The 17,713-nt window shown below is 35.3% G+C and overlaps 2 protein-coding genes across 2 annotated transcripts in view; one reads left to right on the forward strand and one right to left on the reverse strand.

The window, feature by feature from the left end:
* Positions 1–7,821, reverse strand: part of Nup44A (nuclear pore complex protein Nup44A) — an 83,516-nt gene extending 75,695 nt beyond the window's left edge. Inside the window, exon 1 of the mRNA XM_090383897.1 lies at positions 7,519–7,821. The gene's annotated coding sequence lies outside the window, so the exon portion shown is untranslated. The remainder of the gene's footprint in view (positions 1–7,518) is intronic.
* Positions 7,822–8,290: 469 nt separating this feature from the next.
* Positions 8,291–17,713, forward strand: part of LOC150078804 (neuralized-like protein 2) — a 74,526-nt gene continuing 65,103 nt past the window's right edge. Inside the window, exon 1 of the mRNA XM_090382359.1 lies at positions 8,291–8,403. Within this exon, the coding sequence (XP_090238485.1) occupies positions 8,389–8,403 (15 nt within the window). The 5' untranslated portion in view covers positions 8,291–8,388. The remainder of the gene's footprint in view (positions 8,404–17,713) is intronic.

Genomic DNA, 17,713 nt, shown 5'->3' on the forward strand with positions numbered 1-17,713 from the left:
TTAAAGTGGAGTGTGGAATAAAGGATTCCATTCCTACAAGAATAATTTCACTAACATGATCTGAGCAAACGTTGACATCAGATGTTTAGAAACAGTAATCCGACCAAGGAAAAGAAATCTTGCAGGTCATCCCATTTTGCTTTCTTGTAATGCCAAACAATACGAGGTTGGGAATAGCCATGAGATAAAGGCTCCATTGTAGAAGTGACAATCACGTAAAAAACACAAGTTGTGATCTGAGGTGCCTAAAGGACCACTCACTTCGACTGTGCTTAGAAGGGTTGTTTGTGAGAAAAAGATCAAGTGCGTTCGCTATATGGTCCGGTATTCTTGTACGTAAATGAACAATCTGTGCAAGGTCATTAGTAATTGCAAAAGCCTCAGCATCTCGACCAGCTGGGTCAGTGTGGCTAGAAAACAGAAACCAGCTGGAGTTGTGAACATTAAAATCACCAAGGAAAATTACCTCACTGTTAGGAAAGTTGGACTGGAGAAAGTCAAGTTGCAAAGAGAGGAATCCAAAGAGCTCTAAGTGATTAGTGGAGTTGGGAGAACAGTAGAGACAACAGATGAATTTGACACAATGAGGTAGAGAGATTTTAAGCCAGAGAAGATCGAAAAGAGGAGATTCCAAATTATCAAGTCTCTGATAGGGAATAGTGGAACGGACATATGCACAAGTACCACCTTTGAGATGAAAGGAATCATACAGCGAATAATTTGGGCAACTGAGATGAGCAGTGGTTGAATCAGCCGATAACTGAGATTCTCTCAGAAAAAGTACATGGGGTTTGGCAGAATGCAAGTGGAAATGGACATCGTTGAGATTAGAATTGAGACCACATATATTTGTGAAATGAACTAGGAAGTGTTTGGGAAGTTTAGATCTTTTCGCAGATAAGCTTACTCTATTAGTTTGACAATTCATGGTGTATTCAATAGTAAGAAAAAGTGAGAGGGGAACATACTATATGAAGTAGCGAAAATTTTGGATATGGCATACACATGGTAAGAATATACCCAGAATCTTGACGTAACGTGGCCTCGACGATGCCTCCCGCCCGCATACACACTATTCGGACTCCCTTCAGTTACTATCTGGCAGAGTAGAGGTAGCAAGATTATACACTAGCCGATCCGGAAGCCTTCTAAAGAGTTACCAATAGGTTCGGTCCGGTGTACTAACTAGCGGCCGGCCTGTGAACACCGTTTTAGAGCTGTACCCTCGAAATGTAAGGAAGATTGGATCTCACCATGATGTGTATCATAACCTCAAAAGTCATCAGTCATACCTCATGATGGAAGAGAGGGGGAAGGGTTGACCGGAACTTAGCTCTGGAGACTAAACATGGGTTCTACCACTTCAAGCCTCCAATAAGCAAAGTGGTATTGCATCGGTTGTTGATAGTCATCTACCACCTAGTATATACTTGTAATATGTGATACTATTACAAGTATTATATATTAATAATTGTAATAGTAATATATTCCATATGAATTTGTTGGCCCCCTGGTAAAAATGTCTATCTTCCATGGGAATGTTTTATTTAAAACTTTGCACAATATCAACAAAATTAGTGGAATTTAACTTTGGATGGGACTATATTATTTTATAATATGTCCAGAAGATAGTTTTCGTTTGTGATAGTGTCAGCAAAAAGATATCTGTCCAACACTGACTCTCAAGCAAATTCTATCCCATATATTTTAAGTCAGATACAACAATATAAGAGGAATTAAATACACATTCCTGGTGCATTTAATTATTTTGCTATTGTTATATACGACTTCATTAAGGCATAAACAAACACAATTCAGTCTATTCACCTGCCCATTTATTTAGATGTGGCCTCATCAGACCATAGCATTTTATAAAACATTACTATCTGTTCTTTATACTTTTCTTTGAATGTTTCTGTGCATTCCAATTGATCTTCATTAAGGGCTGGACTAACATGGGAGGGTAAACCCTAAATTTCAAAAGTTTTGTTATCCTCCTGAGACTTACCCTAGAAAATCCTATTTCCAGTGGGTACTTTGTTTTAATGTGAAAACATCTTTGGCGGCACCTTACATTTTCGGACCGAAGCAAAACCAATTGGTAACGAAATTTTCTTATGGAAATTATGCAAATGATGTCATTTCCACTACTAAGAGACGGAAATGACATCTCTTAGTAGTGCATCATTTCCGTCATAACTCAGTCACTAACATTGATTCGGTAGAGCAAGCAGCGGATAGTAATATTATACAAGAATAAAAGCTTCAAAGAAACTTCTCACGATGACAAAAGAACGAGTTCATAAACACAGAGAACGAAAAAAAATGCAGAGTTTAATGAAAACTGCTTCTCAAGATTTTGATCAATGACAACCTTCTACCTAGCGTAAGTAAGTAGCAGGCATGAGCATAAAAGTTACATCCTTTGGTAGCTGTTAGATTTTAATAGCTGTTCGATTAAACCATTTAAAACAGTTTTGATTTAAGGACGCAACAACAAAACAATCACTTCTTGCAGTAGTTTTTGGTTATGACGTCATGCTATTCTACAAATGGATTTTGCTAACTATTGAATTATAAAAATACCAAATCTAATTTCAGTTAACAACCTATAAGAGCATTTTGAAGATGGCTAAAACTTCAGCTGAGCGAAATCAAGAGAACTATGCAAGAATAAAAGCTTCAAAGCCTCCAAAGAAACCTCCCATATAGACTAAAGAACAAGTTCAAAAACATAAAAGAAAACAAAAAAAATGCTGAGTTTAGTCACCAAACGACTCATTTCTCCTCATATACCATTCATGCAAATTAAAAGACTAAGACATGGTTTCGGCCAATACGGAATTTTGGGCCAAATTATAAATGTTCCTGTAAATGTTAATTCAATAGTCAATCATTTGCTCCGGAGTATAGATGACAATTACTGTATTAATGTTCGTATCAAATGTAAGAAAATTCATAAATTGAGTTATTTAATGGGTTAGGTTAGTAAGCGAGATGTTATTTTATTCGTTATTTAGTTTTTTTTTTAGGAGCATTAGCAACTAAGGCCATATTGCTCCGGGAATATGCAGTGGTCATTTCCTGACCTTTCCGCATCCTCCGTATTTGGTGGTCACGGACTCGAACCCCAGTCTGATCAAGAAGCGTGTGCTACGCACTGCTGCTCCTGCCCATGGAGGCGCGAAAAAACGAGATGTAAGGGTTTGGTTAAAGTATATACAGTAATACCCAGACTTACGCGGTTCTTGATTTTTTCGTTTGGCAACACTGCTGCCCACTATCTTCAAGGTCGTTTTTCATATGTTATCGATATACGGTGCGATGGCGGAGAGTGAGAGCAAAAGATGAACAAAATTCAACTTTGCTGCGCATGAGCTGCACACATATACAAGAATTTGTATTCCAACTGTCATATTTATATGTGTGCATTCGAATTCGTGCTCAGTGTTTGTCGGAAATTACATCGAGCCGTATACAGTCAGTCCTCGTATAACACATGTTTATACTACACAAATTCGATCATACACTATTTATAAATACGGTAACGATATCTTATAATATAACACAAACCGAATTGGCTTATGCACGATTCGCCTTTGTGTTTACAAGAAATGGCAGTCGAACGCAGAATCACCCCAACCGAACGCAACACGATAGGAATGAAGAGGAGATTCTGAAAATGTATTTGTTTTAGGGGAAACACATTTCACCATAATAACGTAAAAACCAACACAATTCCAGCTATCGGTATGCAATTAGATCGAATTTACTACCAGTTTATAACAGATTCCACTAGCAGAAACACAACTGGATTTTTATTGTTTTATGATAGTAACCCCTAGAAATGTGAGGTGTTAATAGTGTATCTCTGCCTTTATGGTGTTGTTTATTCAGTTGCTACATGCATGCAGCTTTGTTTATGCATATCAAGTGTGCCTCCTCATTTTGTAATTGTGCTTTATTCCCTAAAAATGAGTAAAATACTTAAAAGGTGTGAAAAGGAAGCGTACTGGTGAAGACACTGCAGATTCAGAGAGAAAAATAAAAGCAATTATCGATAAACAGAGGCGGACTGGGTCAAAAATTCTTACCCGGGAAAATTTATAGTGGCCTCATACTATGGTTTATGGCCAAAATCACACAGGCCCACCAGGGTTTCCCCGGTAAGGCTTATGGCCAGTCCGCCTCTGTCGATAGAGAAAAAATATGAAATTGTGAAACGCTTTGAGCGAAATGAAAGACCATGTGATATTGCACGTGCTACAGGCCTAAATGAGGCAACGGCAAAAAGCACGACAACTGCAAACTTGACAGAGGGTCTCAGCTCAATTGAAAAGGGCTTAAAAATTTTAGAAAACATAGACTACAACGAAGAACGCGTTATCAATACAAAGCAAGGAATAAAAAAAATTATTAGCTTGCTACGAAGAAATTCCGCGTGTGAAAAAAAGAAGTCTCTGTGTCGTCAGATGAATCTGTTAGATTTTATGAAGCCATCGACATAACTTTTTTACGTGTCATTTATTTTTTTAATACATATTTTGCATTAATATGTATAAAGAACTGCAATTTTATTAATATTTTTCTTCTAAACTAGTGTTTTTGTTAGTCCTTGGTCCCAATTAAACAAAATTTATATGCATTTATATGCAAAGTTGCACCCCGACTTACGCGAATTCAACTTAAGCGATTTTCGTCGTACCCACCTATCGCGTAACTTCGGGGTATTACTGTACTTATAATTCCTTTGTGTGATCTGCATGGTATTGAGATTGACGAAGCATTCTTCGATGAAGACATGGAACACAATGATGCTCCTACATGTGATGAAATGAGTGAAGCTATACCTATTGGGACTACCTATTGAGCCCCAGGGGCTCACATCTGGTGAGTATGGGCATGGCACACCCAGGGTCCTGAGCTGGATATCATCATTATTCTCTTTCTTGGTGATTCCTTTCTACTCTTACTCTCTCTTTCTCTCTCTCTCTGGGTAACTTGGAAATTTTTTTTTTTTTTGGCTGGTGCAGCGTAAGCCTCAGGCTTCCTTGCACTGTATGGCTAATAATAATAATAATAAGAAGAAAAAAGTTTAGTCACTCAACAACAAACTCTTTTGTGGAATGGTGACAAATATTTACAAATAGTTACTGGTGAACAAAATGTTTCACAAAGTTTACTTTTTGATGAACATGCCATAGAATTGTCCTTTCCTAGCACTTACCTTGGCCAAAATTGAGAGTTTACAGATAATTTAAAAGTTACACAGTTTATTCATCGTTCAGACCTTATCATCTTCTTTATATGGCGATGAAAATAATGTCGAAAAAAATATAAATGCTTTAAAATGTTAAATGTGTTCGGATTCTTTTCATTCCTAAAAATTTTTAACCTCATCCAAGACAAGGATGTTTTCACATAAAATAAAATATCTTTCGTGCTTACAGGGTACACATGCTGCTTTTTTTTTAATGACTTTCTGAGACTTTTCTCTGGGCTTTATTCTGTTCTTATTAGGTTCAGGCAAAACTATAATAGGTCTTTCTGAATTTGGAAAGGTGTGGATACTTACTGTTACATCAAACTTGCACACAGTCATGAGAATGGCCTTTCTTATGGGATTTCTATTATAAATAAGAAGAAAAAAAAAATTTTAACTAATGTGAAGTCTCTGAAGCACTCTCAATTTTAATGCCACTTGATTATGTGGATTTTTTTCCCTCACTATTAGTTTAGTTGTGGGATTTAATGTTGTCAGATAATCTAAAACAAATGAACATGCCATTTGTATGCTACTTATATAAATCATGTATATACAATCTTGTATATACATGTATGTAATGCAACTAATATTTGAATATGAAGGACTCTATATACACACTTAGTGATCACTGAATTGTGACCACCTACCTAATACTGTGTTGGGCCACCATTCACATGAATAACAGTCTCTATTCACCTAGGTCTAGGCACTGACTCCACTAGATGTTTGAAGACGTCCATGAGAATCTGCAATCATATTGCCTGCAAGGCTTTCCAGTGTCAAAATAGATGATGGTTGCATGTCCATATGCCTCACTTCTCATTCAAAACATCCCACACGCATTCAATTGGATTGAGGTCAGGCATTTTGGAGGCCAATCAAGATGGATGATATCTTCACTGTGTTCCTCAAACCATTCTTGCACAGTGTGGGCCCAATGACATGGCGCATTATCATCTTGAAAGATCCCGTTTCTGCTCTAGGGAAAAGTGCAACATGGCTGGGTGAACATTGATCTCCAAGAGCGGCCAGTAGACCTCAGTAAAACATTGGTCCATATGCACAGGAGTTCTAGTTCTTGCCAGCAAAGCATGTCCCCATATTGAGCAACCTGCCTGAATAATGGGCACCATGCATTATGGCCCCATAAACTCGTGTTGCTTGTGCCATGCTTGAAAGCATCCACCAGTGTGTTGCACTGGGTATTTGGACTTATCCAATAGCATACTCGTTTCCAGTCCTCCAGCATACAACCAGTGTATTGCTGACTACAGCATTCACTGTCAACAATGATCAGTGGTAAGGAGAGGGTGTTACAGCAGGTGACCCAAGAGACACTTTCATCTACCAAGAGCAATTCTTTACAGTTCTGTCAGCAAGAGGTGGTTTAACCCATTTGACACCATTACCTACAAGACATGCTGTTTCCAATATGGAAGCATCCAACGCATGAGCTCCCACGATCATGCCCTTCTGAAACTCTGATATCTTTATTATGTCCCATAAATGCTACTTTATCACTCTGACTTTCTTAATCAGATGCAAATTACCACTGGTCTAGCACACGAAGCTGTTCAGCTTTTAATACTGCAAGCTATGTAAGAGTCCATTATGGATGGGGTGGTCATAATTCAGTGATCACTGGGTGTGTGTATATATACATAATAAGTTTAATTTTTAGGTTTATGTTAAATTTTCGCTTTACAGTTTTGCCACACTACTGGCATTGTGTATTAATTTTTATACGTAATTTCAGTAATATATTGGGCTTCATATTTATTTTATTTTTATTTATATATTTTATTTTAATGTCATTACTTATACATATGTATATATACACACATATATATAAAGAGTATATAAATATTATATATATATGGAGTATGTCTAACATATATATGTGGTTTTTGTGATCGGCTATGTCTATAGAACTTTCTTCAATCAGAATGGCATTTCAGAAATTAATCTTTAAAAATAAAAAATTATATATTTAAAATATCATACTACAGAATAACGAAAATATACTTTAGCTTAATATACTTTAGTATATTCAACAACTAAAGAAGTATATTCTTGTTTAATTGTTGTATGAGAATAAATAACAGTTAGTAAATTACGTTTCTATAAAACCTAATTTGTCCAATTCAAAATACTACCTATATTTCTGTAACATGAAAATAGCCTTAAATTCTATTTAGCGCCATTAAAAAAATAAAAATCACAAGGAGGATTGGAAGTTACCACGTACTTACCGATCTCCAGTGTTTCGGTTTTTTTTTTTTTTTTTTTATTTTCTTTTAATACTTTTTCTTTAGACGCAAAATTCCTGCTAAGAACCGAAAATAAGACAGATTTTACACAATGAAATTTTCATTTGATAGCACAGCACTCAGTTCAAATAACAATTTCAAAATTCTAGTTATGTTTAAGTCCTTTAAAGTCTATAGAATACAGAATAGTATATCAGTCCAGAAATTAGCAGTGAAAGACTAATACCTTCCTTCTATTACTCTGTACCAATAACACTTAAAGTAAATTTTTGACTTAACTGAAGTTCAGTTCAACTACACAATTCACCATTTTGTAAACTGAATATCGCAGCGCCACCTATATATACTTGTATTTCATTTATCATATATAAAACAAAATATTATTGGATATAAATATCAAAAAACCAATAGCAACTAACGTCACACTACAATTATGAATAATACTTTGTATCTAAGAGAAATAGCTAGCTCAACCTTCTATTTGTGCACAGAAGGTTGTTGTTGTTATGTTACCGAAGGAGGTGGCATTTGTAGCTGTTATGTGCGTGTTGTTTTAAAATGTGACTGTATAAGAGCCTCATTTCATGATTAACATTTTAAAAAAAAAAATCCCTTAATACAATAATAACAACACATTAGAGGAATTAGCAGCATGTGCTTCGAAACAGTACAGTCCACACGGAACAGCTGAAGAATAGCGTACGCTGTTGATTTATATGTGACATATCGGAAATTTTGTCTACTCTGAAAGCAGCATATTTTAAGATACACGAATCTTTGTGCTAATATAATTCGTTTTCATTGAAACAAATCCAATCTTAAGAAGATAAAAGGAAACACTATGACCGTGTGATGGTTAAGCCTTGGGTAAGTGATCAAAAATGTCAAAACCTTGCTTCCTTTCATCATCGTTTTACCGTTACTAATACGAAAAACCTTGCTGGCTATGCATTCACGAAATAGGAACCGCAAATTTCGTTTTGCTGTTAAAATGTGTATCAAAATTACGAATTCTGTGGAGTTTTTGTATATTTTTAATAACTAAAACCCATTTGGATACCTGTAGTTTTTTCCGAGAGGAATATTTCGATTGTATTAACATTGTACCTCTGAAATGTAACCTAAACTTAAAAGTATGGCATTGGATTGATTATCTTGTATACTTGAATTTCTGAGTAGGTTGTCAAATTTTATTCCAATTAATATGAGAATTTTATGATATGAATAAATATGAACAACTGTACATACATTAATTTAGAATACCACACTAGATTATGGCAGTAATCTAGTGTGGTATTCAAAATTAATTTGTCATATCGGAATAGTTTGATTTCAGATATGGCATTGCCAGTCATGCATACACAATACAAACAATGTGAATCATGAATCTTGAAGTACTGTAATTTATATTGGGGGGGTGGGGAGGAAAGATATAGCAGAATTTCAAGATATGAATGTGAATTAAATTTTTAAAAGATATTTTGCTCCTTGTTGATATTATTATTCTTAGTAACATACGATGCGAGGAAGCAAGCTTATAAAACAGCCAAAAAACCTCCCACATCATTTGTCCATCCCTCCTTGAATTTATTCAAACTTCCCACCTCCACAACACCAGATGGAAGTTTTTACATTTAACTATCCACTGGCTGAAGGCAAACCTTCTCACATGTATTCTGAAACTATCCTTCCTTAATTTTAATTTATATCCCCTTGTGTGTGTAGTCTGAGCAAGAGGAAGAATGCCATCAGCTTGAGCTTGCTTAATCTGTTCAAAGCTTTTTTAAAGCTTTGAATGGATAAAATGCCTCCCTGGCAGCCCAAAGGTCGCGGGTTTGAATCCCGCTTCGGGCTTGGATCAAAGTAAACTGCAAAATCTTTGGGAGGTGCATTATGGCCACAGAAGCCGATGCGCCAACAACTAACAAAAAAAGAAATCGGATAAAATAAAAAAAACATTATTTCATAATATGGTCTTCATAAGGTGATCTGATCAAGATTTTTATCTCAATCAGATCACCTTATGAAGACCATATTATGAAATAACATTATTTTATTTTTCTTTGTATACAAATGTTGATTATTTTACCACACTAAATTACTTGCACAATTTATCATTTCAGTATTTTTGACCTGAAGTAATGTTTAAAAAAAATTGAAGTTAGCGTGTGTAACTGTTAGTTATTTAACTGAAGCTGCTGTGTGGGTTGGGGTTCTACTTTAGTAATAGTATTGTACTCTTGGTTTATAGTGTACGCACAAGTGTTTGCTCACAGGCCAACTGTGTGTTGTGTGTACTGAAAACTCTGGAATAACTGATTGGAGAAACCTTACTGCTCATATCCTGAGATTAGCTAACTACAACCCCAGTTGAAGATACCCTTGGGAATTCCTCCAATCTCTGAAAGGGTTGAATCCATCCCTCTCCAAACAAGCATATACAATATGACACATATAAGCGGGGTAGGATTACCTATTAAAGCAATGAGGTACGTGCCTAGAGGCCCCAGGCTTTGGGGGCCCCCAAGCCAAGACATTTTCCTATAGTGTTCTAAAATAGATTAATGTTTTCAGTAAACATCATAAAAATCTTGATTATTTTAAACAAAAATTTTTTCAAAACAATTATTACGTTTTAATACGTATTTTTAACAGTGCGGCCTATCTACGCTTTAAATAATGCCACAATACCAATGACTGTAATGAGCCAAGAGCGATTAAATGCCTTATCCCTAATTTCCATTGAACGCGAGTTTTCCGAAAAAATAAACTTTGAAGACATAATCAATAAATTCGTAAATTTGTAAAAATGACATAAAAAATTATTCATTAAACTAAAGTTTTATTAAACTAAAATAAAGTTTTATTATTTATCATCCTTTAACCCTTTAACAGGCAGAAAAATCCAGAAGTTCAAAAGTACAAAATTTCATTTATTTGCCACCTAACTTTTATTTATTTTTTTTTTATTATTATTTTTTGGGGGGGCCCTCAAATTTCCTAGAGGCCCCAACTATCTTTAATCCGCCACTGCATATAAGATGGGTGTGGGTGTTACTGCTGATAAAGTCTGATATTCGTTTGTTTTTGTTTTCAGATTGAGTAATCCCATGATAGGTCATCTTTTGTAAGGGATTAGTTATGAATTAACAATAAACAGTTTTATTTAAATGGCTTCTGTTATTTAACAATAGCTGTACCCATCTTATTTGTGTCACCTTATATACACACATACATGTATATGAATATTTTAATTTAATTCACAGAACCAACCAAGTTTTTGTTTACACTTTTCACCGTCATGCATTGCTGTCTGTCGTAATGCACGTTGTTCTGTTGTTTCCATTGTTGCTGGGCAGATATCCATCTTTTTTTTCTTTTTTGAATGGTATTAAAAGACACAGATATAAGGATAAATACAAAAAATGAATAGTGATTAACATAACAGGATGATTATTGCAAAACAGAGGTGCACTGAATGCAAAGCACCAAGAAAGTGGCTTCAAAATATTTGTTAAATGATTATAAAATACTATAATTAAGATAGATAGGGCCTTAAAACCAACCACACACCCTGGCCCCAATTCAATTATATTATTAATTCAGAATTACTACATTAACAGTCAAAATTCAATTATGTTATTAATCCAAATGACTATTAATTATTCAAAATTTCACTTGCTATGTTATTCGTTATAGCATAGTAATTGAATTACATAGAAATTCACTTAGCATATTATTAAAATATATGGCATTAGTAACTTTGGAAGATGGCTTATCATATAGATGATGTTTTGTCAAAAAAAAATGCATAAAATAATGGCACACTATAGCTATATTTACTGATGCACAAGAAAAAATTCAAACAAAAAACAAGCATAAAATAATATAATACACCACATTCGAGAAATAAACAGAATGTATACACCATGTACCCTGAAACATCATGTAGTCCATACGAAACAACTAAAGAATAACTTGCACAGATTGCTGTGCTCAATGCCTCAGGAACTAATCATGCATCTAACCAAGAATCTAGTGTCCTATATACATTAAACATTTGTATTATCGTTATTTATTATTATTTTTTTTTTTTAAGTTTCATTTATTTAGCCTGTATTCATTATTGCCCCTCAGATTCTGACCAACTTTACTCAAAAGCTGAACACTAGCAATAATTCTTTTTAAAATATCTCACTAATAATTTTCTTCTTTTGCATAGTTGCTGCTATTTTGATTAATGCCTTTTTAAATATTAACATATCATTGTTTTAATTACTGCTTCATTTAATTCTTTATTGACAATTTCAGATTTTTAATTCAAATGAGATTATAGTAACATAGCTTAAGAGTAATATAACTGATAATGATATTGATTCAATATAAGAAATGAACACTTGAATCAATTCATATTTTAAGAGCGAGAAAACAAAAAGCTTAAATATGGGAAATGTATGCCACAATCACAATAGAAAACAAAACATTACAAAGATATGATATTTAAATTTTCTGTTACAACAGAATCAAAATTTATTTAACTACAACACTACTTTCAGAGAGACAGATACATATCTATAGTTACTTCAGTGTGTGCACACCTGTATCACACTTTAACTTGGCACATCAACAATTAAACTAAACTAGCAGTACCCATTGCGAAAATTTTACAATTGGTAGATTTTCTCTAGTTGTCCTAAAGGAATGTAATCCATGTTGTGTCGTTTTTATTGCCTGATGTTTTCCCAAAAATATTTGGACAATTCATTGTCATCTCTATAAAATACTACTGAAAAGGGCAGAATATTATTAAAAAGTGCACTAAAAACCTAATTCTCTATGCAAATAGCTGTATTCTAGTACCCGTTGTGAAAATTTTGCAATTGGTAGCATTTTTATTGCCTGATATTTTCCCAAAAATTTTTGAACAATTCATTTTCATCTCTATAAAATACCTAAAAAGGGCAGAATATTAAAAAGTACACTAAAAACTCACCTTTCACTATAAAAACTTGGTCAAACTTTCATTATTAGTATTTCGTTTTCTTGCAGATGCTTCTACTGTATAGTATCTCTTCAATATCCAGCAAATATGAGCCCTGATGTTGACATTTCAAATTTCCTGGTACCTCATCTCCATGTGTTTAATGTCCTGTTAACCTCACCCTGTTCTTCACTTACACTTCCAAATGTGGAAGTGTAAAAATGTGCTGTGACAGTCATGTTGCAGCTGAAGTTCGCCAACATATTTTCATCTGTAGTCTGGTAGACTAGATCTTTATTGTTTTCCCAAGAATTCTCAACCACAGACCTGAAACTAATGCATAAATTAAATTTTATTCCCTCATTAGTATGCAAATTTAAAGTTTTCTCTAGATGCTCTAAAGAAATGTAGTGTATGTTTTTGTCGTAAGTAGGTAAGCCAGTATGCGTTGAATCCTTTCTTATTTCTTGTGTCTAAGGAAACTTATAAATTTTTTTTGATTTCACTATTTCAGACTGATCCAGAATACATTTGCAGAAACACAAAAAGATGTGTATATTCTTTGCTGCAAGGTACGTTCGACTGTGACATAATTCTAAATCCTTAATTACTCACCTTAAAAAAACAAATAAACTCAATGTTGATAATGATAAAATGATTATTTCTGAACGTTTTAAACATAACGAAGGGCAATGTGTGTATGCGCAACGTGGGGACATATAGTGAGCGAGCAGTGCAATGGAATCCTAACGATTAGTTCTTTCTTTTAAGGTAGGCAATTTTGCAATTGGTACCAGAATTTTATTATTATTATCATTATTATTTTATTATTTTTTTTTTGGAACAAAGGATGCGATTGTGTGAACGTGAAAATTGTTAATCAGAAAAAAATGCCTTATGAACTTAGACAGCTGTTTGTTTAACAGTTAACATCTTCCTGTGGCTCCGTCTATGAAGTGAATGTTGAACTACTCTCGTTTGTACTACAAAACTGGCCCTTTCTGTAAAATAAAACTATTTAGAATTTTTACATTTTAACAACTTTGTGCACACCTAGGAAGAAATAGCTTCAATTTTAGATCACTTCCTGCTCGATCGGTTAAGCCTATTTTCCTTTCAACAGTCAGTTCACTGTTGAAAGAAAGCACCTTCCATATAAAATATATAGATGTTACAATTTTCAGGTCTTAGCTTATATAGAGTCTCAAATCCATGGGTGGTCAAATTAAAATAATTTATGTAAAACGAATAAAATTTCCATATAATCAACAAATTTCAAGAGACCTGGGTATGCATTGTTCACACTTCTGGCCTTTAGGCAGTAGAGCTGCTGCTGTAGAAAGCATGAATTAAGAGCTAAAAGGATTAACATTCCACAATTTAGTGGTGTTCGTAACACATTTACAACTGCCTCTCCCACACATTGTACTGAGAAGTCACGCTGGTCAACTGCTTTCTTGTGTTCATAGCCAGTGGAAAAGATTAAGGCATATTCCCGACGCAGATAATATGCCATGGTCAGCTTGCTCTACTGTTACACCCTATTAGAGAATTAGGAGAGAGTGATTTTCCTTTATTCTGGAAATTAATCTGTTCTTTTGCAGAAATGAGTCATCCACACTTTCAGTAAATTTCTTTTTTAATGCCCTTTTTTTTTTAAAGTAATTTTCTTTTTTAAGTAAATTTCTTTTTTAATGATTTAGATCAGGGCATTAAAAAAATAAATCGCTTTAAAAATTTGAGATTACAGAGGCTTCACGAGGCCCCCCACTATCGTGAGGCCCGATGCTAGTGCCTCGTGCCTATTTATAAGTACGGCCCTATTTCCAGGCTGCTACTGCTCGTTCCAATAGAAGCAGTGCAAGAATCACTTTTACCTCTGCCTGCATCTCTAGTTAATCTATAAGTCTGTTTATCCTCACCCCCCCCCCCAAGCTAGCAGCTTTCCAACCCACCTATCACTGCCTTATAGCTTCAGCAAATATCCTTGTACCTCTTCTATTTAAGTGTATCCCATTCCTGTAAAAACAGTCTTTCCTGTTAACAAGCACAGACAGAATAACATAAAATTTTGCTGGTACCTAACTCAATGTAGTGGAAAATGAAAAAAAAAAAGTTGTAAAACTAATTGTACAGTTCGAAATGAAGCTTGCTGAGTAGTGTAGACAAGCTCTTATGACAGCACATGAGGTTGTGTTAATGATATAGTGATATTTTGTCAGCAGGGTCAAAAGATGTGACTTTCCTTTTATTATAAGTTAGGCTGCATTTTGAGTACTGCATACAGGTTTGGAAGCCTCGCTCACTGAAGGGAATCTATTGAACTGGGTACAGAGAAGGACAACATGGGTAGTCAGGGTCAACCAAGGGTACTCTTACCAAAAAAGAAAAAAATTTAAATAAATCACATCTGGAAACTTGGACCTGTCAGGAGACCTAATTGAAGTTAAGGTTTCAAATGGGTTGAGAGAACCAAATACTGATAGCATCCCAATTCTTTTTACAAGAAACACACATAAGGGACATTAATTTAAATTGGAAAAGATAGTTGCTGGAAAGATGTGCAAAAATTTCCTTTCGGCCAGGAAGTGATTGTTGGAACAAACTTCCATCTAGTGTTGTGAAATTGGTTCCTTTCTTTGAATCAGTTTAAAGGAGGATTGGAGAAATTATTAGAAGGAATGGACAAAATGAAGTGAGGTATGCTTTTCTTTGACTGATGCTGTATGAACTTACATCCATTTGCTATAACATTAAACTCAGTTTTTGTTTAAAAAAAAAAAAAAAGCAGGAAATGCTTTAAAATGGTGCACTTTATAATTCTGTTTTTCTTCTTCTGACACTATTAGAGAATAGGAACAAATATGTTTAATAACAACAGTAGGAAAGATGAGGTTTTTTGTTGTTGTTGTTTTTTTTTTTAACAGCTGAACCTGGGACCAATAGGATCTAGCCAGTTATATTAAAAGTGATAAAGCAAAAGAGGTAAACAAACCCTTTGCCATAATTATGAAAGAAATGTTAGGTCCATGGGGGGTTCTTACAAATTGGAAGTGTGCAAATGCGTTTCCCATTCACAGAGGGGGGGGGGTCAAAGGGTGATGATAACAATTATAGACCTGCACGTATGACTTTTCTTCCAAGGAAAATAATGGAGCCATTGTTAAAGAAATATTGCAGAATCGCCAACAGGAATAAAACTATATGGAAATCACAGCATTGGCTTATTAAGGGGGGGAGGAAATCCAGTCTGATTAGCTGCTATGATACAGTAACATAGGAACTGGATGTAAACAATTTGATATCATATATTTAGATTTCAGTAAAGCATTTGACACAAATGACTGCTGTAAAAATTGGAGCAATATGGCATTAGGGATAAAGAGATGGTTAAGTGGCAGAAGACAAAGTGTGGTTATAAATGGGCACTGCTCTTCTTGAACTAATGTTATTAGTGGAGTCTCTCAGGAAGTCAGTGTCAGGTCCCTTATCGTTACTATTAACGATACTGATGAAGGAATATCAAGTTTATCGCCTAAGTTTGCAGATGATACAATCATTGGCAGGGTGGTTAATGACAAGAATCAAAGCATACCACTACAGCAAGACCTAGATAAATTAGACAGTTGGGCTGAAAGTGGGAATTGAGGTTTAACATTGGTATTGCATATGGACAGCAGTAATTATAGAATAATATACCAATTAGGTGGTACTACACTCGAGATGATGGAGAAGGAAAGAGACCTAGAGGTAGTTATATAGCCTGACATGAAGTTCTCTGAGCAGTACAGATTGGCTTCCAGAACAGCTCGTGAGGTTCCATCAATGAAATACAGAAATATTGTCATAGGGACAAGGAAATAATTATTCTATTAGGTGACATCTTGAATACTGCATATAGGTTTAGGGGCCTCGTTTTAAGAAAGACAACCCCTTAGAACAAGTGCAAAGAGAAGCAACCAGATTAGTCAAGAACACAGAGGGGCACTCTTACCATAAAAGTCTTTGATTTTGCAAATTACACTGCTTGAAAACTAGGCACTGCTAAGGAAATGCGATTGAAATGTTTAAGGCTTTAAATGATTGAGTATATTTAATGATGATATTATTCTAACCTCAGAAAACACATCCGAGGAGACATGAACTTAAATTGAAAAGGATGGCTCCAAGATAGATGTATGAAAATTGTCTTTTAGCCAGAGAGTGACTGTTGGAACAAACTACTATTTGAAAACAGACCTTGTACAGGAACAGAAATTCACTTCTGTTCCTGTACAACAGGCTATTGCCTGTGCGAGACATCTTTTGAGCAGGGATACCATGTTGGGAGACAGAACTTCACTCTCTACAGATGATATTTGTACTGCTCTCAATCTGTGTTTAACGGGGGGGGGGGGGGGCATGATCGTGTTCAATGACTCTGTTTCGCCAAATACAGGGCACAACTATGGGTGCCCCTGTTAGTCCTATCGTGGCCAATATTGCCATGGAGGAAGTTGAGAGTCAGATTTCCTTGAACTTACCGATTCCTATCACTCTCTGGTGTTGTTATGTTGACGATATCTTCGCAATTGTCCCCCGGGGATCAGAATCTCGACTGCTGCAATATCTCAATTCCCTGTCACCCGTCATTCAGTTTAAGATTGAATGTAAGTCCAACACGTGGATTCGTGTTTAGTAACTTCCGTTTTTAGGAAGCCAATGTGCACAGGCCAGTTTACCAATTATGGGTCAGCATTACGTCCCTAGTCATTTGCATAGCACTGCTTGTACTTGCACTTGGATGCACTCTAGTTTGACTGGTCACAGGCAATTGGAGATTTCTAAAATTAGGGCAGAGCTTTCAAATTGCGGCTATCCACCTCATGTTCTAGATAAATGTGAGCTTCAAGCTCATGAATTTGTTACGCAATCTAACCCTCCTCGCATCAGTGAATTTATCTCTACTGCCTACATCCCCTATTATCTGGGCATATAGGAATGTCTTGTTAGGATTTTGCGTCTCCATCATATACGATGTGTGCAACTTCCGGGGAGGAAATTACAGTCTATTATTTCTAAGGTGAAGACACCTGTTCCTTCTTTCCAATGGAGTGGTTCCGTATATCGCATTACGTGTCCGGGTTGTGTGTGTGGGGGGGGGTGTTATGTAGGTGAGTCTGGAAGAAGAAGATTGAAAGACCGGGATTCTGAGCA

This window comes from Mastigoproctus giganteus, chromosome 10 (genome assembly GCF_048544385.1).
Source record: "Mastigoproctus giganteus isolate SK-2022 chromosome 10, ASM4854438v1, whole genome shotgun sequence".
Classification (NCBI taxonomy): Eukaryota; Metazoa; Arthropoda; class Arachnida; order Uropygi; family Thelyphonidae; genus Mastigoproctus; species Mastigoproctus giganteus.